Source organism: Eublepharis macularius, chromosome 18, assembly GCF_028583425.1.
Source record: "Eublepharis macularius isolate TG4126 chromosome 18, MPM_Emac_v1.0, whole genome shotgun sequence".
NCBI classification, from domain to species: domain Eukaryota; kingdom Metazoa; phylum Chordata; class Lepidosauria; order Squamata; family Eublepharidae; genus Eublepharis; species Eublepharis macularius.
The window spans coordinates 34,798,484-34,826,184 of record NC_072807.1 but is presented as its reverse complement, the minus strand read 5'-3'; the positions used below and the strand labels follow the sequence as shown (position 1 = coordinate 34,826,184).

At 46.4% G+C, this 27,701-nt stretch overlaps 1 protein-coding gene across 1 annotated transcript; it reads left to right on the top strand.

The window, feature by feature from the left end:
- Window positions 1-438: 438 nt before the first annotated feature.
- TSPAN3 (tetraspanin 3) lies at window positions 439-25,824 on the top strand. The gene is made up of 7 exons (XM_055002971.1): window positions 439-589; window positions 15,024-15,215; window positions 16,711-16,785; window positions 18,163-18,264; window positions 19,233-19,385; window positions 19,826-19,909; window positions 24,936-25,824. The coding sequence occupies exons 1-7, from the start codon at window positions 527-529 to the stop codon at window positions 25,026-25,028; spliced, it is 762 nt and encodes a 253-aa protein (XP_054858946.1). The 5' UTR covers window positions 439-526; the 3' UTR covers window positions 25,029-25,824.
- The last annotated feature ends 1,877 nt before the right edge of the window (window positions 25,825-27,701 follow it).

Sequence of the window (27,701 nt, the reverse complement as noted above, 5' to 3'; positions counted from 1 at the left end):
CCTGCTGAAGTCCCTCCTCCCCAAGCTCTACCCCCAAATCTCCAGGAATTTCCCAACTTGGAGCTGGCAACTCTAGACCTCAGTGAGGCATAATGCTATAAAGTCCTTCCCTTCAAAGCAGCCATTTTTTCCCCAGGGGAACTGATCTCGGTGGCTGTAGGGACATCTCCAGGAGGTTGGCCACTATAGGAGCAGGATGGAAGCCTCCTCGGGAGAGAAAGGCGAAGCACAAGCGCAGCAACTCCACACAACGGACTCCCCCAGGGCCATCCCGCCGCCTTCCCTTCCCTTCCCTGACAGGACCAGCCCGCCGCCATCTTGGCGGCCGCCCCCCTCGGGCCGGCGAGCCAATCAGCGTCCTCCCTCGCAGGCGTGACGCGACGGCGGCCATCTTAGGCGCCGGGCCGGCCGGGCCTCCTCCCTCCTCCCCGCCGCCGTCGTCGTCGCGAGGGGCGGAGCCGCGGGGCGTCGGGCCGGCTGGCGCGGCGGCGGCTGAGGCGGAGGCAGGGCCGGGCGGGCAGCGGCGATGGGGCAGTGCGGCATCACCTCCTCCAAGACCGTCCTCGTCTTCCTCAACCTCATTTTCTGGGTGAGGCCGCGGGGGTGCGCGCGGGGGGAGAGAAGGAGGCGGTGCGCATGCTCGGAACCCCCCCCCCAGTCTCTTCCCACCCACTCCCCTTCAGGGAGGGGGGTGGGGAGAAAGGGGGGCTCCCCTGATTTGGGGGGGGGCTTCCAGTGTTTTTAAATGACCCCTAGGTCTTCTCCCACCCCTGTTTTCTTTTTGCAGTGACCCCCCCCAGTTACTTGTATGGCTTCCTGGTTATTATGGGGGGGGGAGGTGTACTGATATCTCCATTCACTCTGCTTGACTCCCCCCCCCCCCAAGTACATGTATGGCTTCCTGGTTATTGGGGGGGGATGTACTGAAGTCTCCATTCACTTAGCTTGATTTCTTCCCCCCCCCCCAATTGCTTGTATGGCTTCTGGTTCTTAAAATTAGGGGGGAATGGACTGAGCCCACCCCCAAGTACGTATATGGTTTTCTGCTTTTATAAAATTTGGGAGAGGGGCTGGACTGAGGCCCCCATTCACTTAGCTTAACCCCCGCCCCCCCAATTGCTTGTCTAGTTTCCTGGTTCTTAAAATTATGAAGGAATGGACTGATGTGCCCCGTCACTTGGCTAGATTTACACCACCACTACCCCAAGTCCATATATGGCTTTCTGGTTTTATAAAATGGGGGGGGGGAGACTGAGGCCCCATTCGCTTGGCTTGACCTCCACCGCTTAGTAGTATGGGTTCCTTGTTATTGAGGGGGGGCATGGACTGACACATCCTTTCACTTGATTTGGGTTTGCCTCCCTCAGTAAACACACCCACATTTCGTTCGCCCACAATAGAAGTGCCCTTGTTCTTTTTGTGGGTCACTAATGGGAAGGAGTTGTAGCTCCCCTCCCTTTCTTCTCCTCTCAACATCACTGAAGCTGTTTTTCTTCTCCCCCACCCTGCTATTGTTGAGTGATGTGTTAAACTCCCCCCTATGCACACACACACAGAAATTATTATGGATGGGTTTGAATTTTTTGTTTTAATTTTTCCCCACCCAAATTATTGGGTACAGAACTGACACTCCCTCCCTTCTCTGTTCTACCTCCTCCCTCCACATTAAAACTTTTTTTTTCTTTCAGGAGGAGACTGAAGCTTTTTTTTCTTGTTATGGCGAGAACTGAAGCTTTTCCTCCTCAAAAGCTCCAGCTTGGTGGGGGAGGCAAGGGGAGAGTTGGGGCAGATTTTGTGGGGTTCTCTCTTGCAGATAGAGCATAGTAGGGTTGGGAAGGGGGTTGGGATGTTTCTCCCCTCACCCCCTTCTGTTTTGATACCTCTTACAGCTCCCCCCTGCCCCCCAGCTCAGACTGTATACATTAATGCTGCAGCTGATTTTTAAAGCCATAGTCGATCAATGCAATGAAGTCAGTATGAGCAGCCGGGGCCTCTGTAGCAGTCTTGGGGGCAGGCCTCTGGTGGTGCATTGGAAGACCAAGGTGTTGTTGTAGCATCAGTCCCGCTCATTCACACAACAGACACATGCCAGCCTGCGGTTGTGTCCTTGTCGCATGCTCTGGTGACCCAGATTTGGCAAAAGGAGGGTGGGTGGGCTGGGAGAACAAATCTCAGGGCATTTTTCCCCACATGCGCATAAAGAACACCAGGCAAGCTTTGAAGCTGTCCCTTGTCAATGCGGGATAGCATCTGTTTTGAAATGGATTCTGGATTCTGGCCAGTGTAGGGAAGCCGTTCGAGTTGCAGGTTCATTGATGTGCAAAAAGGTATTTTGCTTTCTGTAAGCAGCCCATGAGAGCCGCCGTCAGGGATGACCTAATCCACAGTGATGCGCTTTGATGTGTCACGTCGCTGAGAACATCGGCATCATCCCTTTTAAAAAATTTTATTCCCCCCCCCCCTCTTAGCTTTGTATCCTGCCTCACTTCCCAAAACTCCCTGGTCTGTGCGTTGGAGGGAAGAGCACAGTTTCCGTCGTGGTGAAACTCAAGCTGCGAAGGCATTCAGACTACTTTATAGCAGTGCATGGGTTTGGCTCACTCTTTAAAGCCGATAAAACCCTCCCAGGCTTTTAATCTGGTGCCCAAATGTGTGTGTGCATATTTGGGGGAAGGGCAGAGAAAGACTGGAGTATTTTGGCTAAGTGAGGATTGGGTGTTTTAAGCCGGGGAGGAGGTCACAGGAGCACGGTCATAACCAAAACAGCTGCGTATAGTGTGACACCCCCCCCTCCACCTACTGCTACAAACTTTTGAGGAGTTGCTGCAAACAGCTCAAGGTGCCTCAAACTGTATTCCCTTGTTGTGCAGCTTTAACACTTCAAGTGTGTTGCCTTGTTCAAAATTGCACAATGAGAGTATTTACTATGTCGCTGCGGGAAGGAGAGAATGCAGTGGTGGGGAGTAGCCAGGTTTTGGAGGCCCATGCGGGGCTCCCACTCTCTCCACAATTTTGCTTTTGCCTACCGTTCCAATATTTTTCCTAGTCACCACTGTATTTTGGCACTGCATAGCAGGTGCACCTCAAAGTAGAAAAATGTGGAGGGTGGAATTGGGTATGGTACCGATCCAAACATCGAAACTGGCCATGTGTCTGTTTATGTTTGCTTTGCATTACTGTTGATCTCGTATTCATAAATAGGACTCGGCTATAGTGGTTCACGTCTCTCCCAATTTTATTTTTTGTGGTTGTTATCCCAACTGTTAGAACAGTGTATGTAGGTTAGTAGAACAGCAGTTCAGCAAACGTTTTTGAAAGATGGATGAAGTGTAGCAGAAACCTTGCACGTCAGGTCACGTTAGAAGTAAAGGAAATGCAATCTAAGACGGCAGGTGGCTTGTACTGTACAGTCTTCCAGGGGTGGTAGCTTGAAGTTTAAGTTACTGTAACGCCAGACCCATCATCCCAGCTGTTCAAAAATGTTAGGCTTTGGGAAGGGGTGAGAGAGAAATGTGGTAACACAATATTATAAACAAAAATAACGTGACTATAAATAGTGCATTTTCAAGCTGCTAACTCAATCCCCACCACCATTCCAGGGTTACACAGTATGGAGATTTTCTTTTCCTCCAGCTACTATATGGCATGATACAAAAGGTGTCGCTATCTGAAATACCTGATTTTAGAGAGTCTGTTTTTTAAGTATCCTAAGCAGTTTAAATAGGTTATGGGTTGGAACGATGAATGGTAGTTTTGTAGCTTCTGTGTTCTTCAGTGGCCACAGCCCTTTCAGGAGGTGCAGAGAGAGTGATTCTAACATAAAAGAGCCCAGTAGCACCTTTGAGACTAACCAACTTATTAGTAGCATAAGCTTTCGAGAGAAACAGGTCTCTTCGTCAGATGCATAGATCCTCTGGATCTATGATTCTAACATGTTCGCTTCTGTAAAGTGGGACTCTTATAGTTATGCTAGTATACGTTGGGCCTATTCTGAAGTTACTCAAAGGGATAAATTGCTAGTCCCAGGGAAGAGTGGGGGCTAACATCTGTGCTGGGGAGATACTGCGTTCCAACAGATAAAGAGCAACCTGGTTCCAATAATGAGGCCCCCCCATCCCCCCCAAGGTCATAGTGCTATATTCTGGCCATGTTTCTCCCTGTAATCAATCTAAACAGTTGTTGTGACGAGCATGGAACTAGGTTATCAGAGTAACCGTAACAGACTATGCCTGTGTACAGTTCTGTTCGTGTTAGTGGGATTTTAATATTCTCTAACAACTTGCGACTGAGCCGTTTTCAGCTTCTCTGTGACAGCATGTCCTCTGGCTCATCGGCCGAGTATTCTAGATTAGATTTACGTGTTTTATGACAGCAGAAACATAGCAACAGAATGAAACACTTAAGCTGGAGTTTCACGTGGCACAGGAATTTAGTGTCTGGACTTTGGAGGTGATTCAGGGTCGAGCAGAAACGTATTTCACGTAGTCTTTTGAAGGAACGCCTTGGCGCAAAAATGCAAAATAGTTACAGTTAATTAACTATTAATCGTCTTAGCACGGCGTACGTGGTTTTCTCCCCTCTCTTTATCATTGCAACAACTCTGAGAGCTATTGACTAGTCCAAGATGAGCTACAGAGTTTCATGGCAGGATTTGAACCCAAGCCTCTTGATCTTGGTGCAGCACTGTCGCATCATGTTGGCTGTATGAGTTTAGGCTGCAGAGGGACACAAAACCAGGGTTGTGATTAGGAGTCCATGGCTGAAGCTAAGCATCAAACCCCAAATTCTTCCTTTTGGGCATCTGGAAGAAGAAGCGGCAGCTAAGTGAATGAGGACACAATGAGAGTCTTTCATAGAGACGTGCTGCTTTTGAGCGCCATGAGTTATGGCAAGAGCGCTGTGTATAGCCTTGGCTTTTCAAGCTAGCGCTGTTCTGAATGCGGAGGTCATGGCCCTGCCTAGTTCACTGTAGCAGTAATGGTGAGACTTAAGGCTGTGCCAGCCTGAAACCATTTAGAGCTAGTGGAAAACACAGCCTTTCAAAATGCTTATTGTTGCTGGCTTTTGAAGAAGGGTGCTGCCTGTTTTGTTAAGTTATTTGCAAGAGATTTAAGCCTTTGAGCTGAGGCTGTTGCCTGAAAAGTAGTGCTAATATTTATTCTGAAAGGGGGAAACGGAGGCCAATTCCAAAACTCTGATATTAACAAAGACCAAGCCCCCTCCACCCCAAAATATTGAGATTCGGGGTTACTTTTCTCTGCAGCTATAGAGTTGCTAGATCTTTAAAAATGAGCGCTGAAAGCCCCAGATGAGAAGGGGGGAAATCTATAAACTTATGCCCTTATGTGAGAATTTTTCTCCCAGTAACGCAAGAGGAAATCATTAGAGGCGAAATTGGCAAAACCTTTGCGTTCTCTAATTTCTGAATCTCTTTCCTGTCACAGGCCACTCAAAGCAGCTTACAAAGTTACAGATACGAAGCAGATTCCATGTAGGACTTGAAACATTCTGCACAGGCGTTCTGCTTTTGACTTCTTTGCTCTTTCCTCATTTCACTACAACACACTGAGCAGAGATGGGCTGAATCAGATACGGTTCGTTGGTACCTAAACCCTATGAATTATTCCAGCGTTTGGAACTGGAGAGCTGCAGCTAACATTTCCCTTTGAAGCGAAGGAGAGAACAAGTGTAATTTGAACGCCATTGGAAAGAAGTGAAACCCTCTGGGCAAAGAAGTGCACGTTAAAATGCACCAGTGAAGGCTTTCTGATCTGGGATTCTCTCCTCTCTTGACTCTACCCTTTGGGTATCTGTCTGGCTACCACAGCCTGGGATTTCTTAGCCGCTTCTTGGAAGGAGCTTTCAGTAGCAGGGCGTGAAACTTTTTTTGTTCATGTACAGCCCAAGGGATCTGGTAGCACTGAAGTCAGTTCAGGTTACAGAGCCATGTGATCCGGTTAGTTACAAGATAATGGGGGTATTGTTAGGCCTGTCTTTCTCTCCGTTCCTTTCGCTCCCCTTACCTTTCTTTTTAATTCTTTCCCCGTTCCTCTTCCACGCAGGCCGTAGTTATTTTTATCTCCGGCACGCCAGAGATCTTTATAGGATAAAGATGCCTTTGTCAACTATGCGGCTGGTAATTCTGATCTGTTTACTTGAGGCAAAATATTCCTTACTGGACTGTCGACGAAGTGCGAGGAAAGGCTACTGGGTTCCAGTGTAGAGTGGGAGTTGGTGAGTAGAGAGCTGCTCTCTTCTACTCTCCTTCCCTCCGTTTTTGAGGAGACCTTTTCATAGAATCACAAGAGTTGGAAGGGGCCTTACAGACCATCTAGCCCAACCCCCTGCCCAATGCAGGAACAGCCTAAAGCATCCCCGACAAGGATTCGTCCAGCCGCTCCTTGAAGACTGCCAACGAGGGGGAACCCACCACCTCTCTAGGCAGCAGATTCCTCTGCTGAATTATTCTTAACATGAAGAAGTTTTTCTTAAATGTCCAGCCGGTAACTTCCCTCCTGTAGTTTAAACTCATTGTTTCAAGTCCTGTTGTCAATAGGAACAGCCCCCTCCCCTCCCCTAAGTGACCGCCTTTCAAATACTTAAAGAGAGCAATCGCATCTCCCCCAAACCTTCTCTTCTCCAAACTAGGCATTCCCAAGTCTCTCTGTCCTTCGTCACAGGGCTTGGTCTCCAGGCCCCCGATCAGCCCCATTGCTCTCCTCTGCACCCGTTCCAGTTTATCCACATCGTTTTTGAAGTGAGGCCTCCAGAACTGCACACAATACTCCAGGTGGGGCCTGACCAACGCAGTACGCAGTGGGACAATGACATCCTGCGATGTGGATGTGACGCCTTTGTTGATACACCCCAAGATTGCATCCGCCTTTTTTGCTGCTGCATCACACTGACAGCTCATATTTTACTTCCTATCCACTCGTATCCCAAGATCTTTGGCGTAACATCCAAATCACAGGATGTCATTGTCTACAGGTGTCCTATTTGGACCCAGTGGGGTGCCATCTCGGTTCTCCTTCCCTTCTGCTGGGTGTTTGACCAAACGTAATGGATGTACCCTTCTATGCATATGAAGAGGTGAGCCCTTAGTCTCTAAGCTGCTACTGGATTTCTGGGCAGTATGGCCTAGAGTTAGGTTTAACTTTTCAGTGTTCTCACCTTCAGGCAGGGGAGAGTTCTACTTGACAGCCATTGTTAATGGCTGACTTGGAAGTTACTCGAAAGGCCTCCCAAGACTTCTGTCTGTTTGCAGGTTCCATGTTTTTTTCCTCTATGCTCACCTGCAAAATGCCTATATCACGTACACACTAAATCAGGGTTCATTTCGTAGAAAAAGAGCTGGAGGAACTCATTAGCATAACTCATTAGCATATGCCACTCCCCTTGACATCACCAGAAATGTGGCATTAGCACAACTGATTTGCATATGCCACACCCCCTATCACCTATCCTGGCTGTTTTGGATCCAATCCTGGCCATTCAGGGCCGAAATAGGACCCAAAATGGCAAAAAGGGGCCCAAAATGGTCAGAACTGGGCCACTGCTGAGCAGGAGAGTGATCCACCACCTGTCAGAGGCCCAATCCGGGCCATTTCAGCCCCAATCCAGGACTAAACAGGCCTAAAATGGCCAAGAGTCAGGTGGGTGGGGCCACCTGACATGTGACCTCTCTAGAGAACTGCCGGAACTGCGTTCCTGCACGTTCCCCCTCGAAATGAGCTCTGCACTAAATGGCTTTTAAAGGAACAAGCAAACCAGTTGTCTTAAGTAGCATTCATTTTTGCTCAGCCAACTTTTTCTTCACTAGCCTCTCCAGTGATTTACTGGTGTCTTTATAAAGTAAAGATGCATACTTTGGATCTCCCAACAGTTAAGGCGCAGCCGGATACGTTAAGCAATCCTGACTACGTGCTCTTAAGAACAGAAGTGCTTTATTCGGTCAGACCAGTTTCTCCCACCCACCATTGTGGCTGACCAATGGGCAATCTGCATCCTGCTAATCCTTGACCCCAGAGAACAGTCTTCTCATTCAAAGAGTATCTCCCTGGACTCTATTTTCAGAGCTTAATACTGCTGCAGTCAAATATTTTTGGACGACGGTAGTTTGCTGTACATGCTTAGCATTACATGAGAAGTTGATAACACTGCAAAAAGCTGTGATCAGATGTTATGGGTCAGTGGTGCAGAGATGGCTTATAGCTTCAGGAACGTTTAGGAGGGACCCGCGGGCAGGAAGGTGGAGACTTCATGTGCTTTCGCAATCCCACCCTCAGGTCTTCCCACTTCAAAAAGGGAAAACTGAAGAGGGCAGAAAGAAACAAAGAGTTCGCGATAGAGATCTTTTAAAAAAAGATTTGCTGCTGCCGCCGTTTGTGATCCAGATCTCTTCTAACACCCCCCCCCCCCCACACACACACACACACACCGCAGTGGCTACATCTGCTGACCTGCCCCAGTTCTCTTTTAACTGGGTAACCTGAATGAGGATAAATAGCCCTCTGGGCCCCACCACCTGTTGTTAGGACAGCCTTGGCTATGCTAGGGAAGGGTCAGTGGCAGCCGTCACACATATATTGCTAAGTGTTTTCCCAGCATGGCTTATTGGCCAGCGATTCCTGTTAGTCCGTTTATTGTTTCCTGAGTTTATGATCCACCTTTCTCACTGAGGTGGGTTGCACAGTGTAAGTTGATGTGATGATCGATAAGATGAGACATCTGATAAGCAAAGTTCTAGGATTACAGAAATTGGAAGCAAGCATACAGTCCGTTTCCCTTTATAGAAGCACCTTTCCAAACAATTCCGTTACAGTATAGCCTTATTACCTTTCGAGGAATCCCTCCTGAACTATTCTGTTTACATAATTTACGGAATGACAAACACGTAAGAGTCTTCCTGACCTCATTGGATGGGCCCTTTCACAAGGTGGGGGCCCAACAGAGAATGCACATGTTTGTCAATCTTGCCCATTTTCAGGATGGCACCCGCAGTTATCTAGGCGGAGCATAGGAGAAGAGGCAGTCCTGCAGATCTGAGGGCCAAGACCCTGCAGGGCCTTGTAGGTGATGGCCAGTAACCTGAATAGAACTTTATGACTGCCTATTTTCAAAGGAATTATGACAGACCTGGGACATTTTTTTTTCTTCAGCTCAAAGCAATACATTCCCGTTTCATAGTTTATGGCACTTTAGTGCCCTGACCTGGATAGCCCAGGTGAGCCTGATCTTTTCAGATCTCAGAAGCGAAGCAGGGTCGGCCTTGGTTAGTAATTGGATGGGAGACCTCCAACGAAGACCAGGGTTGCAGAGGCAGGCGATGGCAAACCACCTCTGATAGTTTCTTGCCAGGAAAACCCCACCAGCAGTCGCCATAGGGTCCAGTAGCACCTTAAAGACCAACTAGATTTCCAGGGTATGAGCTTTTGAGAGTCAAAGCACTCTTCATCAGATATGACTCTTGAAAGCTCATATTCTGGAAAATCTAGTTGGTCTTCAAGGTGCTACTGGACCCTAATCTTGCTATTCTACTACAGACCAACACGGCTTAATTTGCCCTTTGGCGTCTTAAAAGATATCTTACAGAATTCTTTATTCATGTATGCTGCCCCTAAATGTGACTGACCAACTTTAACTTCAGCTGTATTCTGGTTAGCTTTGAGGGAAGAGCTTTTAAAAAATTAAATGCTTCAATTGGAGGCTTCCTTTTCAAGCTGCCTCTCTCCGACTACATTAACAACTGGCATTGTTTCATTAAGCTAGTGTGAGAATGCAGCAAAATGCCTTGTGAAGTTGACAGCGTCTGTACTAATTTTATTGGCTGAGGTACGCGAACTACATGCCACCTGGCTTACTAGCACTGAAACTGGCCTCCTTCTAAGTGGCCTCCTTAACAGAGTAAGGGATGGACATATTCTGGAATTGGCATGTGGTATTTTGAGGGGCAGAGCTAACTTGTTTTTTTAAGACGTAGGCAGGTTTGGGGTTGGGGCAGCTGTAAATAAGCTGCCAGTATCTGTGGAAGCCTATGAATGAATATGAACAGCATCACAGTTCTAATACCAAAAATGGAATCGGGATCCTGCCCCTTTATCTACCCGCACACTATTTAGGAGCAAGTAACCTCTCCCTTATACTGTGCACACCTAATTGGGTTACTGAGCATTCGTAGTGGTCCAGTGGAGTCACAGCAGTGGCTCATATTGATGTGCCATGTCGGCTTCATCACTTCGCCCTCCTCTCCTCTCGCCCCCCTTCCTTTCGCTTTGCAGGGTTATGATGCCAGCTGCTGCTGGCTCCACTGACCTTAACACTAACTGTGGCTAGCTCAAACTTGAATTTGCAAACTCTGTTCTGACACTGATTGTGTTCCAGTGTTCAGCGAAACCATTCTTAGCTTTAAGGTCAGTGCACATATAACGCTGCAAATGGAAGGAGGAGGAACGTGTTCAAGGGGGAAAGAATGTGCAAGGTACTGCTGACCCCTTACCCTAGTTAGAAGGCCAGGCAAATGTTGCATCGGAGCTGGCAAAGTCTGCTGTTTGTGTTGCGTTTAGTGTAATTTTTAATTATCCTTGTTTGATCTGTCCCTGAGGTCTGTATCGCAAAGAGGTCTCCGACTCTCATTCCCATTTATACGTGCATAACATCGTTATAAATCAGTGATCTAGAATTTTTCATGAATTAACAAAGTCTCTTATAAACTGATCAGGTAAAGCTTTAACTATTTGACCTGGTTCTCTGTGGGTTAAAATGATCCGCTCAAGGAAAAAGTGAAGCGGCTTAATGTGCCATTAAAATATTGTAGGGGAAAAGGAGAGGCTGCCCATTAACCTAATTTTGGATTTTCCTTTATGCTTCTTTTCCGACAGGCATCTCGAATCCTTTGGTGTGGAAGATGACATCATTAGAAAGCTATTTCTGTGCTTCATTGCTAAGCAACAGTTAATAATTACAGTATTCCCCATCTCTTCTTGGGTGGTTCTCCGTATCCAAAATGTGCCCAATATAAAATGTCAGGCTCCACAATTGTGTTCGGATTTCCATTAAACACCTGTTCAATTATGTTCTTGTGGTGATGTTTCTACCTGCGGTTTATATTTTAATCTACGATCGTTTCCCCCTTACTGTTCTGCTAAGTATTCTGTCGGGCCGTTCCAACTTTCTAAATGTGATTGGCAGGTATTAGGCGTGCGGCAAACCTGTAGCCAACCTGGTGAAATTTGTCAGTCTGAAACTGTGCCCCAGAGCTTGGCCCTGTATGGGTGCCCAGTTGAAACCCAGGCCACCCGGGCAGACGCACTTGGCCTCTTCCCATTCACGTTGTTCTGATTAGTTGTGGCGTTTGTGCACCTAATATTGTGGATTCATACACTAAAGAGACCTTAGTGGTTACCTCTAATACTGATAATTTGTTAGCACCGTTACTGCTGAAATTTTGAATCCGAGAAGGGCAGTGGTGGCAGCATGCAGTACCACTTCGGACTGCAGGTGGAACAGACAACGTTTAAATGCTCCCTATATTCCTAATATAAGGAAAAATTTAATAGCAAATGTTCTGGCAGCAGGTAAATCAACAATAGCTGCGTATTGGAAAGAAAAGAAGAGCCCTACAATTTCAAACTGGTTAATGCGTGTTTGGGATCTATTTACCGTGGCAAAACTTATGGATTTTATAAAACAATTGGAGTTGCCCAATTATAACTCAGATTTTGTAGAACAGTAGAATATAGAAGACGATTCTATTTTAAAAAATCCAGTCAAAAGATTACTCCTCAATACTCACTTGTCTTTGAGAAGATACGATTTGCCATAAAGAACGTTACTTTGCTCTTACTATTATCATACTAATTTTGTTGTGTACAACAGCAAGTAATATGCGCACCATACTGTGGTTCTCAACTCTGTATATAGTTTATTATACTACTGATAATCATTCCGGTTGCTTTGTTATTTGTATTATCCTTAGCAAAACTAAATAAATATTATAAAAAAATGCTCCCTGTGGCAATAAAACATCGCCGCACCAGGAAACAAGGTGTTTCTCAGCCCCTCTTCCTTCATGCGTTCTTCTGGACACTCCCCCCCCCCCCACACACACACAAAGGAGCATTCAGAAACGTGATCCACCACCTCCATCCTACATTAGTATTGTCAATTCCACTGCTTCACTCTGCTGCATGTATATGACCCCCTCCATTTAAGGAGGTGAGGAGGGTCGACCTCCTATGGGTCAGATGATGTCCACTGGCTCGGCTCCCAGGCTGTTGCTAGTCTCCATCAACCACTGCCTTTAAGGCCTTATGCGGGGTGGGCCTATTGAATGCTCCCTCAGATCCGTGTGGATGAAACTCTCGTTGCAAGGACTTTGCCATAGCAGCCTGATATTCTGTACCCACTCCTCCCCTTGAAGCCAGCTGGGTGACCTTGGGCTAGTCACAGCTCTCTCAGAGCTCTCTCAGCCCCACCCGCCTCACAGGGTGTTTTGTTGTGGGGATAATAATGGCATACTTTGTAAACTGCTCTGAGTGGCCATTAAGTTGTCCTGAAGGACGGTATATAAATTGAATGTTGTTGTTGTTACCCTGACCTTGTGGGAGAGTCTGGCTAGAATGTCTCCTAGAGATGTTTAGGAAGAACGCACAACACATTTTTATGTAGACGAGGCTTCGAGAGCTGAGTTCTCACTTGTCCTGTTATAGGCTGGTTGCGAACGAGTGCATTTCGGATGGACGAATGGAAAGCGTGTGCTGAAAGCTTTAGGGCGGATGTCTTTGCCAAATAGGAAATACCCTGCGTGAGAATTAGACACATTGAGGAGGTGATGACATGCTAATTGCCGTAAACAACCTAGTACCGTTGGGTGCAGTTGCAGATGTGTAGCAGCACATACTTAGCAGCGTTAAGCTCGAATTCACACTGCCGAAGAATAGTATCTTGTAATAGGATCGCAGCACTTGAGCCAAATAAGTCCCGGTTATTTTAGGATTGGGTTCTGGTTTGGGGCTGTTCATTGTTTTTTTGCAATCTATATGGCTTGGGCTGAGATTAAAAACGGGCTTCCTGTCCACCTAGTTTCTCGCATCCTGGAGGGCCTGGGAGGAGTAGAAGCTGAGATCAACTTCTAATTGTAGCGTGCTGCATTCAGAGGCCCTGAGTCACATTCTCGTCCTTGTTTTCTGAAGCGCTGCTGCAGTCAGCTGCAGTCTCGATGCAGAAAATTTGACACTTGGAAGCACACAGCGTCTGCAATGCTTGGGACTCGAGTGCCTTGGCAGAGCCTGCACCTAGGGACCACTGCTTGTCTTGCTGGAGAGCCAAGAAGATGGAGTCAGGGCACAGATTAGGGAAACATACCCAGGGGTTGCGTTTAATCTGTTGAGTGCCTGTTGGTTTTAAATAGGGGCACGGATCTCAAAACCCTTCTGTGCAGTTCTCTTGTTTTGTTTTGACTTACCTTGTTTTTATGAAGAATTCAGCATAATTATTCTTGAACTGTGTATGGGTGGGTGAGCTAGCAGGGTTTTTCTGTGTAAGGTCCCACGGGTCCTGCTTTTTCCCGATAGTCCACAAAAGTTGGGATACATAAACCTCAGCTAAATCCATCTGAAAGTACAACTCCTTTCGTTCCTCTCAGTTTGGCCAAGCGATTGTTTATGCAGTGCCACACGCAGTGCCAATTAAAACAACTCAGTGCTGAGACTTGCTCCAGTACAGTCAGCATTCTTTGGGAAGATGCAAGTATCCTGTGAAAATATAGTTGCCTTGCTCCGCCTAGGCAAACTGGAGAAGGGTCTCCAGAATGATTTTCCAGAAGGTAAATAATGGCTGTTGATCTAGAAGTCTAGTCCAAAATCAGGAAACTTAAGGGATGACCTCATTCAACATGAAAATGACATAATTTCAAAAAGCAGATGTCCAGGACGGAGGCAATAAATTATATTCTTTTTCCTTGCACTTGATGCTCAAATTTCCATGGCTTGGAATTCTAGACGTGTAATTTGGCTTTAAAAATCAGCTGTAATCCCTTGCCCCCTGTTTTAAGTAGGGCAGAAGTGAACCAGGATGATTATTAGATTTCTATTCCATCTTTCTGTTAGCATGCTCAAGACGGCTAACGTACAAATGTGTATTTGTCTTATCCTCTCTGTTTCCAGGGCTAAAAATGGTGGGATCCTATCAGGGCTGCCAGTTGATGCCCCCTCCAGCCATGGTTTGCATTTAGGGGCCCAGTTACTTGCGTTCCAAACGCCGAGTACTTTGTATAGTTTGGCTCTCGGTAGTTGACATTCCAGTTGGATAAAACTGTCATGTACATGGTTAACTTTAGTAAAGAGTCCAGTAGCGCCTTTAAGACTAACCAACTTTATTGTAGCATAAGCTTTCGAGAACCACAGCTCTCTTCGTCATGCATCTAACAAAGAGAGCTATGGTTCTCAAAAGCTTGTGCTACAATAAAGTTGGTTAAAGGCACTACTGGACTCTAGTATTTTGCAACTACAGATTAACACGGCTAACTCCTCTGGATCGGTGGTTAACTTTGTATTTTCACTTTGTTTCTAAGTGGTACCAGCTGCTCAAAGGGAGGGTTGGTGGGTTTAGATCTTTCCTCTAGTAGAGTATATCTTATCACTGAGTGTTAGGGTGAAAAAATGTTAACGCCTTCCTTACTGTTATAAGTAATTTCGGTTAACGTTTGTGGCCTCAGAGTCGTTCAGCAGGAAAATGTAATTTGTGGCATTCGGCACCATTCCCACATTGATGTCTGCTCTGGTTCCTAGTTCCATTTACGCTTATCTGATTGCTGTCCTTCCGTTGTATCTTGGACCATACGAATATGAGGGAGCACCAAGCTGGTGCTATAACCTGTGTTTGAACGGGGGGAGGTTGAACTCGTAAGTGTCGAATAAAAACACGGAGACATGCAAACCAGACGAGGTACTTGGTTTCGTACAGGAACCCAAAAAAAACGGTCAGCGCGTGACACCGCTTTGATTTCGGTGTTGTCTCGACAGGCGGCGGCAGGCATCTTGTGCTATGTGGGCGCCTACGTCTTCATCACGTACGACGACTACGATCATTTCTTTGAAGACGTCTACACGCTTATCCCTGCCGTGGTTATCATAGCCGTGGGGACGCTTCTCTTCATAATCGGCCTCATCGGTTGCTGTGCCACGATCCGAGAGAGTCGCTGTGGGCTTGCCACTGTAAGTAGGCGCTGCTGTTTGGAGCCACCTTTCCATATCTTGCATCCACGCCGCGGTGTCCTGTGCATTCTTTCAAATTATCATGAATCGAAAATACTTGCGGGCATAATAATCTTTTCAACAAAGCCCGCTTGTGCCGGCTGAAAGACAGTTGGGTGAGCAAAACATTGAACTCCGTAGCATTTGCTGGTGCTTTAGCTGAAAAATGAATCTCCAGTTTCTGTGGTGCAGTGTAATCTTCTTGCCTCGAGCGCCCAGCGGCCTCAGTTTCTGAGGAAGGGGCAACAGCTTAGCCTCAGTTGCAGCCTCTAAGTAGTGGAAGCTAGGGGATGCGTTCCACAAACAGCTCTGTGTCTGCTCTAAGTGTCAAAGTACAACAGGGACTTGGGTTCAAATCCCCTTCCACCTTGAAGAACTCTCTCACGGCTTCATCTGCCTCTGAGGATGGCCGCAAGAATAAATCAGGAGGAAGGGAGAACGATGCACGTCATCCTCACCAGCTTGGAGGGTGGGTGGGATAATATTTGGGCAGATGGAACAGTGTAGGCCTTTTTCTCTCCAACCACCATCTTTGGCTAAGTGAATGAGGCCTTCTTGCAACCCGCAAGAGGACAGCCTGGCAGGAACAAAACATACACAGGACAACGTTTTCTTGCTGTGGTTAAGAACTTGGCTTCTCTGTACCTGCATTAAGGAGCAGCTTGATATTACCCCATTGTTCTCAGCTACCTATTGCAACCTGATACTATTCTTTAGCCAGACAAGGACGCTAGGGTTTTATTGGCTCGTTCTTCGTCTCTGTTGAAGCTTACACCATTCCCTTCCAAACAGGAGATAAAGGTGGATTGTTGTGTAGGCAGGAGTACCCAGGCCAACCCAGTTCAACTGACCTGAACAGGCCCCTACTTTGAAATTACCTGCTCATCGTGACCAAATGCTGCTTTTTGCCACTTCTATTAACAATTTAAATATTGATAATAAAAGTTTTCTTAACTCTTTTGCTCGAGCATTTAAACCACAGCAGGGGAAAAATTGATTACGGCAAAGCAGAGCTTGGTTGGTATTTGAGACGGTGAAATATGTCTCCTGTAATTTGAGCAACCAGTTCCAAGGGTCAGAGGTACGCTTCTGTTAAACATGTATAATAGGGTAATTTGGCTCCAACAATTCAGCTGCAAAATATTTTATTACACGTGCACAGATGTAACGTAAGTTTGCCGTGGAGTTGAACCTTGAAAGCAGTGCTTGAATCTTGACAGGGTCTTTTGATCTCTTTGAAGTGGAGCTCAAAGTAATCCAGCAGTAATTTGAGTCCACAAATTACTGCTAGATAAGATAATGTAACACGCTGGGATTCTATATTCCATGTTACTCGAAGATCTTCGTTAGGTTTATCCAGGCATAACCTATCGGTGTTAACAGTTATATTTATATCAGATCTTCACATTCCCTGACTACCTTTAAAATGGTGTCTTCTCTTTTTTTTTAAATATAGTTTGTGATCATCCTCCTGTTGGTTTTTGTCACAGAAGTTGTGGTCGTGGTTCTGGGCTACATCTACAGAGCGAAGGTAAATTTGGTCTCTTAGAAAACACTTAAAATGCAACTTGCTCGTAACTGTCCTTAGAGTTTTATAAAACTGTATACCCAGCAAGTGAAACTGGAGGAGGCTGTCGTATCGGAATGACAGAAGTAAAAATAACACAGCGCACTTGCGAAGGGAAGTAATTAGGAATCTTTAAAGAGATAAAGAGCTAGGAAGGAATAATATGGTGAGCCAAGAAGCTGGGTCACCGGCGGGTGACGGATTGCCACTTGAGACCTACCAACTATTTTTAAAACCGTTCTTTTTCTTGGCTTTCGCCCTGAGCTCCAAAACCGGGCGGTGCGGCATGTGCTTTACAAGGATGTCTCCAACCCCCCCCCCTGGTCCATGAGGAGATAGGATAGGACTCTTCTCTCTTTCTCTCCGTATGGTTTCTGATGACCTTCACCATGCCAGCCTGCTTATTCCTGGCAGAGATAAATAGTCAAGGTGAGAGGAGATGCTGTATTCTGATAAACCAGCTTTGGAAGGAAGGAGGACATACAACTGTTTTAAATCAGTGCCCATGGTTTGGGCACTCCTTCCTGTAAGTGGGGGCAAGCATACATGCCAGTAGCTTGGTTATGATCCTGCCATGCACAGAGTAAAGTACAAACAGCTTACTCCTCCCCCCCCCCCCCAGGTTCCGGAAGGCCGGAAGGGAGATGAAAAGAACGTCATCTCAATACTCTTTACAGACAGCCTCTTCCTTTCTCCTGCCCCCAGGATACCGGATGTTCAGTTCGCAGAGTTACCTTGTCCTAAGACGCGCTGGTGCTGCCATAACTTCCCAGCTAACCCCCTAGAACAGGGGTGGGCAATTGTTTTGGCTCGGGGGCCACTTTGTGGGAGCGGAGGTTAGCGGAGGGCCGCACCTTTTAAAATGATTGCATTCATTAGTTAACTTTGCATTTCAGAAAAGGTATAAATTGTATCATAAAAATCAATAAATATAAATTAAATAAAATAGTGGTAGTTTTATTCAATTTATTTATTGTGCTAATTTCATATCATCTAGAGCTGCAAGCACATTTAATTTTAGAATCAGTTTAATGAGACAAATGTACCCTATCACACTTTTCTACTGTCTTGGCGGGCCACAAAAAACTCTGTAGCGGGCCGCATGTGGCCCACGGGCCGCAATTTGCCCACCCCTGCCCTAGAATGATCATGTAGGCAAATAGCGGCAGTTTCCGTTCTCAAAGCAAGTGTGTGCTGTAAAGTATTTCATTGAATGAGCCTTTAAGGACCAGCTTACGTCAGGGCCGTTTTTTACATGCATGCTGTTTCGCAAAGTTACCTGTTGAAAACCAAATTGATGTATGCATTTTGGTTTTTGGGTTTTTTTCCCCCTCAAACCAGGTGGAAGATGAAGTCAATCATAGTATTAAAAAGGTGTATGATGCGTACAACGGGACAAACCCAGACGCCGCTAGCCGCGCTATTGACTATGTGCAGAGACAGGTGAGAGCTGCTGCTCTTCTGCCACCCGTATCTTTCTTCTAACTTCAAAGTCCCGATGGTTTGCTGAATACTCTTGAGAGAGGGGCTTCCTTATTCCCTGCAACAAGGCACCACCGGAAAATAAGGGGTCTCGCCATTCGGGTCTCTGGCCTGGATGGTGCTGAAGCCCCCCTACACCTGTTGGTGTGATCGCTTGGTTCGGGAGCCTTTGACATTCATACATTCCATTGATTCTCCATAAGGGTAACACCGAGGGAGGGTCACACAAAGACCATCCAGCTGATGCCCTGCTTTTTAAAGGGAGGGCATCAAAAAGTGAGAATAGGCTCTACTCTCCAAGTACTTCTTGAAGCTCATGTTGAAGCTCTTCTTTTGAGCTTTTTTTTGGTATGAATGGAGAAGGAGTTGCTTAGGGCTGGAAAGCAGTCTCGGCAAGGTCTGTGCAGCTGGGGTCTCCTCCAGGCGCAAACCATTTGGGTGGTGCGCAGTCCTGTGCCCCTGAAAGCCAGAGCCTTGGAGAGCAAAGCAGTGGCTCGTGGATTTAGTGTCTGCTGTCCAAGCCAAGACGGGGGAGGCAGTAATGCAGACAAGGCTTGCGAAGGGGGAGGTGGGACTTTGGCAGCACTCGGTGCAGAGCACTTTGGCGTGGGAAATTCCAAGGAATGTTGTGCAGCTGAAATTCAGAGGCGGCCCTCTTGCTTGCAGCGAGTTAATGCCTTTCTCTGTTTGTCGGGAAGCAGCAGAGGAGGGTGTAGAGGACAGGGAATGCTTGTTGCCTCCCTAAAGCCTGTTCAGGCGCTGGGGGAAAGAGGGACATCCTGTGAGGGTAATGCAGCAGTAACACCTGCTTAGCACGCCCCAAGGGTCTCCCTGGGTGTTGGAAGTGGCGGAGTGCGCCGGGGGGGGGTGAACGGTTTAACTTTTCGCAACGCTGACTATTATCCCCATTTTTTAATATATTTATGCAGCTGCACTGCTGCGGCATCCACGACTACACGGACTGGGAGACGACCAACTGGTTCAAAGAAACGAAAAACAACAGCGTGCCCCTGAGCTGCTGCAAGGCCACCGTCAGCAACTGCACGGGGATCCTGGCTCGTCCCACAGACCTTTACGGCGAGGTCGATACCTTTTTAGCATTCGGATTTGATGCATGCCAAGTACAGGCTAAGAGAACTCTGGGAGAGCTGTGGCTGACCCAAGGTTACCCAGCTGGCTTCAAGCAGAGGAGCGGGGAATCCAACCCGGCTCTCCAGATTAGAGTCCTGCTGCTCTTAACCGCTGCACCAAGCTGCATGTTTTGCAGAAAGCTTGAGGGAGTGGGCTCGAATCTGGGGTTGCCTTGGGAGAGGCCTGGCTAGTATGATTCCACATGGGAGGCAGAGTTTTGATCCTAGGTCTTCCTGACCTATACTCCAGTCTCTGCCCCATAGCGGTCAGTTGTAGCTGCTGCTTTGCCCCGTATCTCATCTTCTAGTTCGGTTTCCCTTCCAAAAACTTTCATAGGTTCTATGAATCTGAGTTGCCCTAAGCGGTGCTGCTGACGCGTGTTGTTTTTCAGGGGTGTGAGGTCCTGGTGGTGAAGAAACTGCAAGAGATCATGATGTATGTCATTTGGGCAGCGCTGGGCTTTGCTGCCATTCAGGTAGGTCTATAACTTTTTAAAACCAGAACAACCAGATGGTCTCTGGGCTACTGCGGTGTAGACACAGCTCTCTTTCCCCCCCCCCCCCCCAATTTGCTTTGCGCCATTTGACCCAGGAGCGTGCACCGGTCATAATACTTCACTTTGCAAACAATAGAAATGTCACTCCGGCTTCTCGGTTGCATCACCTGAATACACAAAGCGTGTGTTTCCGGAAGGGCGTTCTTGCCGCTTCTAGAAAGGCTACATAAACAGTGTGTTGGACAGAAGACAAGTTTCAGGGCAGGGCGTTGGCTAGTGCTGAAATATTGACCTAAGGTTTGAAGAATTCCACCCCTTTGTAGAACTGGTTTCATGTATAGCTGACGCACACCCCACCCAAAGACCATCTGTGGCAAATGGCGCAGAAGGAGTGTCCTCAGGAAAGGAAATGGGGCTGAAGGCAGCCCAGTAGGGTTTCGACGGGACAGGCAATTTCCATTTATTTATTTGAGGGATGCATATCCCACCTTTCTATCTCCTGATGTAATGCAGCTAATGTAAGCTAACCTAGCTGTTAAAATAATATGAGAAGCCATCAAAGCAGTTGCGTCAGAATAGACCAATAGTTAAATTTCAGATTTCCCTCTTTTGGACAGAGAAGAAGAACCTATGTGAGAAACTTTGGTCTCTGCGTCACTGATAACAAATAGATGCAGAGGAGTTAGCCGTGTTAGTCTGTAGTAGCAAAATCAAAAAGAGTCCAGTAGCACCTTTAAGACTAACCAACTTTATTGTAGCATAAGCTTTCGAGAATCACAGTTCTCTTCGTCAGATGCATGGAGGGCAAGAAGAAACGGAGTCTGAGTCAAATTTGACTCAGTCAAGCTGGGATTAAATAGAGACTATGAATGGTTATCTCATTATCAGAAGTAACTGACTTTCTTAACAGAAGCAAACTGATCTCCATATCAGAAGCTACTGTTTGCATCTACTCCGCCCTCCCCTCTCCACCTATATATCTGACCAGTTTCTTCTTGCCCTCCATGCATGATCTGATGAAGAGAACTGTGATTCTCGAAAGCTTATGCTACAATAAAGTTGGTTAGTCTTAAAGGTGCTACTGGACTGATGACAAAACCATTGAATCAAAAATTTTATATGTAGCCTTGTGAACTAAAAACTTGCCTTTAAAAAAACGTTTTAAAAATTTTCCTCTCTACTGGGTTGGCGGGGGGGGGGGGGATACCAGCCACCTGCCTGTGTTTGCGCAGTGTACCAAACCCAACACCCACACACCTTTTGCCTGACACTTGGTTCTGTTTCTAGAGGCAGTCTTCTCCTCAGAAGATCATGGTAACTGCTTTGGCTAGCTAGCTGCTCGTTTTACTCCCTTGCCACTCCAGATAGGGTGCAGAGAGCCAGTCTTCCCCCAGTGGTGGCTAATCAATAAAACCAGGTGGGGTCGCCATAAGTCTGCTGTGACTTGGGGGCGCCACACACGCACACCCCTGCCTTGTGACCTGAGATGGTCAGGTGATTGCAGATCACTGTCTTCCTTTGTGCCTTCCTGATGGGGCTGTTCGAGAAGGAAGCTAGAAGTATATGCACCAGCAAGTATCCCTTCACCGTCTTGATGTCTCCCTCCACAATGTTTCAAGAAGACAGAAAGGGACAGGTATTCGTAGCTGAGGACCTGAGTTATACCCCTCCAAGGCAGAAGTGAGTCAGTTGGCATTCTATAGAATATATAGTTAAATGAACAGTGGCTGAAACAGAAACAAACCTTGAAGTCAAATGGCTCCTTCTGATGGAAATCTGAATGTTTCTACAGCTACAGTTCCTCACTATTGAACTTTCTGATACGCCCCCACCTCAAAACATTCTGGGCTTGTGTTGCCTGCCTCCAGCACGTGTGCCCTTGCAATTGATTACGGCAAGCGTTTAGCCCAGTGTATTTGACCTGCTACCCACTTTGGTTAGTTCCGAGCAAGCCGGACTTTGGTATTTGCTCAGGTTTGAGTTGGCGAGGAAAAGAAACGACTAAGGCTAAGGTTGGGCCGACAACACCAACCGGAAAGCGTAGATCACCAAAGTAAAGAGAAGTTGAAAGGATAGCAGCTGCGCTTTAATTGGAGATAAATGTTTGAATTTCAATTCCGATACCGCTTCCTCCACTAACTGGTCAAACCTGTGAGGTTGTTTATCTTTCTGTACTCCCAAGAAAGCGTTTTTACTGAACTGGTATTGAAGAGCAGACCAGTAAAATCAATATTTTCAGAAGGGAGGGCGTTTGAAAATATTAAAAAGGTTGTTACCAGCCCAACAGTCATATTTATGCCGCGGCGACCCTCTGTCTGGCATCTGTACTGGTGCTTTCTTCTTAATCGATACAGAAAGGCTGTATTAAGAGCACTAGCAGCATAAACCAACATCGTGCTGCCAAGTGCAATCTTTTAGCTTGTTTGGGGTCACTTTAGACATACTATGTTTAGTTTTCCTTGTTCTTGTTGGGGTTAATGTGGCCTCTATGTCCTCCTGATGAAATTCTCAATTTTCAAAAAATGCCCCTGTATTTTCTCCCCTCCCGCTTCTGGACTTTGGTGCCTTATGAGTAGCTGCATAAATGCCTGTTCACCTGGATTCAGCCAGTTCAAGGCAACTGTAGTTTTTGGTCACCTCTAGGCTAGACTACTGTAACGCACTCTACGCAGGGCTTCCCTTGAATCTGATCCGGCGTTTGCAACTGATCCAAAATGCAGCGGTGCACGTCATCACTAGAGTGCCAAGAAGTGCACATATTTCACCGGTATTGCGCCAGCTGCATCGGTTACCAGTGGAGTACTGGATCAAATTCAAGGTTTTGGTATTAACCTATAAAGCCCTATGCAGATTGGGACCTGCGTATCTTCGGGACCGCCTCTCCCCGTGTGTGCCCCAGAGGACGCTTCGATCCGGTGAAAAACAACTATTAACGGTCCCTGGCCCCAGGGAAGCCCGCCTAGCGTCGACCAGAGCCAGGGCCTTTTCAGTCCTGGCTCCAAACTGGTGGAACGCTCTTGTCTAATGAGTCCAGGGCCTGGCGGGATCTGCTATCGTTCTTCTGGGCCTGTAAGACGGAGCTGTTCCGCCAGGCGTATGATTGATGCTGGGCCAGGCCCCTGCGGGCCGAATAGGGTAGAATGGGGCCCTCCCTATCAGAACATCCTCCTCCAAAGACATTTTTAAATGCTTAATTATCTTTAGTGACGGTGGAAGTGGTTTAACTGAATTATTTCAGTACCGCTCTGTATTTGTATTGTTAAATATTTATATTGTGTTTATTGTGTTTTAACTGTAAATTTTAATACGCATAAATATAATCCACCCTGAGCCTGCCAATGTGGGGAGGGCAGAATAGAAATCGAACCAAATAAATAAGTAAATGTGGATGTGCCATCCTTGAATACTAAGATGCCGTGGCCGTTGTGTGGCTGCCCGTGGCTCAGCGGAGGGAACGTAGCTCAACGGTGGGACATCCGCTTTGCGAGCAGAAGGTCTCTGGTTCAGCCCTTGCCACGTCTAGTGGGAAAAGGTCAGGTTGGTGTAACAATCCTCTGCCTCAGACCCTGGAGAGGCGCAGCCAGTCTGAATACACAGTGTCGAACTTTGATGGACCAGTGGTCTGATGCACTGTAAGACCAAGGAGGTTGGAACAACAGGAACAAAATAAAATGGTAGAAAATAACTAAAAATATGAATTAAAAACACTGGCATGAGGTTTAATTAGAAATACAGAAATCAGCTTAAAAACAGATGGTTCTACATATACGTACTAAAACTTTGCATATAAATAAAATCATTTAAGATAGAGGTATTATAGTACAACTCATCGCCATATGTACAGAACCAATAAAACGAGACCCATTTCAACCCAAAGGCCTTCCTCGGCAGTATGAAAATATCACAGAACACCATGAAAGATAGTCAGGGCAGCATATCGTATTAGGAGTTGTAATTCCTTTGCCTATAAATCTTTACATAGCCAGGTCAATAGATCCAGAGGAGTGAGCCATGTTAGTCTGTAGTAGCAAAATAGTAGAGTTCAGTGGCACCTTTAAGACTAACCAACTTTATTGTAGTATAAGCTTTCGAGAGCCACAGCGCTCTTCTTTACAATATAGCCAGGTCAAGAATATAAAATTCAAGGTGGGATACTGGATACCAACCAAAGCTGAGACAGGTTTTCATTTCTCCTCCATGCTGTTCTGGGGTAGAATTCTAAGGAATTCACTCCATGCTATTTTCAGTTTCATCTCAGCATTCATTGAGTCTTGTAGGTTTCATTTATATATTTTGTTGATGGGGTGTTGTCTGTGATTTTTTCATACCACTAAGGAGGGCCTTCGAGCAGAAACGCTTCTGGTTTTATTGGTTCTGTACATGTGGCAATGAGTTGTACTATTATTCCTGTATATTAGTAATTTTATTTTATTTATATGCAAGGTTTTAGTACGTATATGTAGAACGATACGATTTTAAATCTAATGTATGTATTTCTAATTAAACTTTATACTATCATTTTTGATTCATAACTCTAGTTCTTTTCTACCATTTTTTCCTGTTGTTCCAACCTCCGTGGTTGCCTTTGGTTTGCAGGGCTGTTGTTTTTCTCCCCTTTCTGTTGTCCCAACTCACTATGTTCACATCGAGGCTTGTGAGCATGCCAAGCAAAAGCCACTCTGCCATTTCGGCTCGTGGCAGCTCATCAAGATAGCTAACCCACAGCTGATACTTGAAGTCATGGCAGTTGCGGGAATAAACCCTTATTAATAAAGGGAGGAGCCATACAAAGACTTCGGTCGCTGAATGAAAGCCAAGAACAGCCAGGGCCGATTCTTGCGGGTGTGTTAATGCAGCCTGCGGAGTAGCTTGAGGAGCGATCTCACAGAGTCGTCCTGAAATGCCGGCAACATTCACGTTTCTGATCGACTTGCAGAAATACAGTACCTGGTACCCTCTGTACTTCTGCGCATGCTCAGTTTGGCTCTCTTCCTCTCCCCCACAGCTGTTGGGCATGCTGTGTGCCTGCATCGTGCTATGCCGGAGGAGTAAAGATCCTGCTTACGAGCTGCTCATCACTGGAGGGACCTACGCATAGAAGAAGCTGTGAACCCAAACTTGAATTTTGTTTCCTCCTCTTGGAAAGGTGGTTTGCTTGGGTCTGTTGCAAGCGACTTGCCATCGGCTTGGTTAAGCAATCCAGGACAGCGAGCGCATACACTGGTGACAGGCAAAGACGTGGCTTTCCCCTTATTACTATGACCCTCCCCCCCCATCTATTTTAGCCAGCTGTCCACATATCTGTATGTTTCAAGTAACCAAATAAACACTAATTTTGGAACTATTAACAAAAAAAACGAGCAGCGTGACGTGAGAGCTATAGAGTGTGTTAGCCTAAGCATGGTAAATTGCCTCTGGACACCGTCCTGGTTTTGATGGTTGCGTATGGAAACCTTCCAGTCTTTGCTGTATGGAATAATTGGCCAAAGTCGTACAAAAGAAGGTTGGCTGCTTTTTAATTTTGCAACAGCTCGCGTGTCCCACGTCTTGCCTGTTACCAGTGTTTGTCTTCACAAAGCACTAAGCGAAGCCCAGAACACTACAAAACTACTACTAACCAAAATTTTAGAATCTCACAAGCGCATCTTTTGACCTTCTTTTTAAAAAAAAAATCAAATGAGCAAATCTTCCAAAACGTCTTTTGTGTTTTCAATTACAGGCTGGCTTTTCAGGAGTATAATGTATGCACTACTGTTCTATAATGAATATTTTCATTTTTTTTCTATGAGAAGCTGTTTTACGTGTCGAGTGAACTGTTCTTGTAGAGTAGCAAGATAGTATGTGAAGGTGAATTGTGTAAATAGAAGACCTGATTAAATAAATCTTCTATACAACTCTCCAAACTAAACTATGGTTAACATATTTGGGGGGTACTTGTTCGTACATAGTTCTTGGCAAAATAAAGTGAGTTCCCTATTGGGGAGAGGCAGGCAATGGCAAACCCCCCTCTGTTAGTCTCTTACCATGAAAACCATACCAGGAGTCACCGTGAGTCAGCTATGGCAGTCTCCATATCTATTGGGGATCCTGCCACTAACTGTCACAGGTAAGTTTTCAACTGTTACCCACGTTGATTGATTTCCTAGATCTTTCCGTCAGCTCCCTGCTGATCTTTTAATCGGTTTTTATCTACCCCTTCCCCTAAAGAACTCGGATTTACATACATGAAATGCTCAGCAATCCACACCCATTTTGTCTTCATAATCACCATGTGAGCTAAGCTAGACCGCAACAGTGGCTGTCCCCAAAAGACTCGGCAAACTTGGTGGCAGAGTAGAGACTTGGGACACAGATGATTGAGGCCCTAGACCAGGGGTGGCCAAACTGTGGCTTGGGAGCTCTTCTAGATATACTGTGTGGCTCCCAGAGGTCTCTGAGTATCGCCGTGGCCATACATTTTATTTTAGACTAGTTTATTTCCCTCCCTTTCCTTCTGTCTTTCTCTCCCTCTTCCTTCCTTCCTTCCTTCAGATGTTTGAGAGCCGCAAGACATGATGCATTGAAGTGACTTCAGATGACTCAGAAAATATCTGGGGACTTTGGGGGTGAAGCCTAGCAAGGATGTGATGTCACTTTTGTGATGTCACTTCCAAGTCAAAGGTCAGGTGATGGCTCTTCCCAAGCACCACCCCTTCCTGTGATGTCACTTCAGTGCATCATGTCGTGTATTCTGTGTGGCTCTTACATTAAGCGAGTTCGGCCACCCCTGCCCTAGACTAGTCCTAGTCACCATGCAACACCAGTGTTGATAGGGATGGGTGGTTGGCAGAGTTGGCTTGATCTTCACAGAGGTGTGGAGGTGGGTGGGTGGGTGGAAGAAGTACTCCTGCCTACTGGGGGGACCAAAATTATTGTGCCAGTGAGTAGCAACCAGAGATAATTTCCTGGTAGATGTTTGAGAGCAGATGACAAATCCCAGTGTAAAACTTGGTCTGTGGACATTTGATACTCTGAGAAGCAGTACACCCTGAGTCATTCTGTGGCATAATCTTCAAATGGGGGGGGGAGATGGGTGCAGAGTAGCTATCAGCAAATTGCCTTCTAAGAATATTCATCTTGCTTTCTTCTACTCCTAACTTCGGAAGGCTTGTGTCCGGGGCTTTTTTTCAGCTGGAACGCAATGGAACGGAGTTCCAGAACCTCTTGAAAATGGTCACATGGCTGGTGGCCCCGCCCCCTGATCTCCAGACAGAGGGGAATTTAGAATCTAAACTTCCCTCTGTCTGGAGATCAGGGGGCGGGGCCACCAGCCGTGTGACCGTTTTCTCCGAGGGCAACCCGCTGAGTTCCACCACCCCCTTTTCCCAGAAAAAAAGCCCTGCTTGTGTTGCAGTACTGTTTGCTAGCTGTAGAAAAGATCAAGAGTCCAGTAGCACCTATGAGACTAACAAAATCTGTGCTAGGGTATAAGCTTTTGTGATTCACAGTATCTGGTGTATCTGAAGAAGTGAGCTGTGGCTAACGAAAGCTCATATCCTTCCGCAAATTTTGTTAGCCTTATAGTGCTACTGGATTTTTGCTCTTTTCTACTGTTACAGACACCCTGACCTGGATAGCCCAGGTGAGCCTGATCTCAGAAGCTAAGCAGGGCCAGCCTTGGTTAGTAATTGGATGGGAGGCCTCCAATGAAGACCAGGGTCGCAGAGGCAGGCAATGGCAAACCACCTCTGTGAGTCTCTTGCCATGAAAACCTCAGCAGCGGTCGCCATAT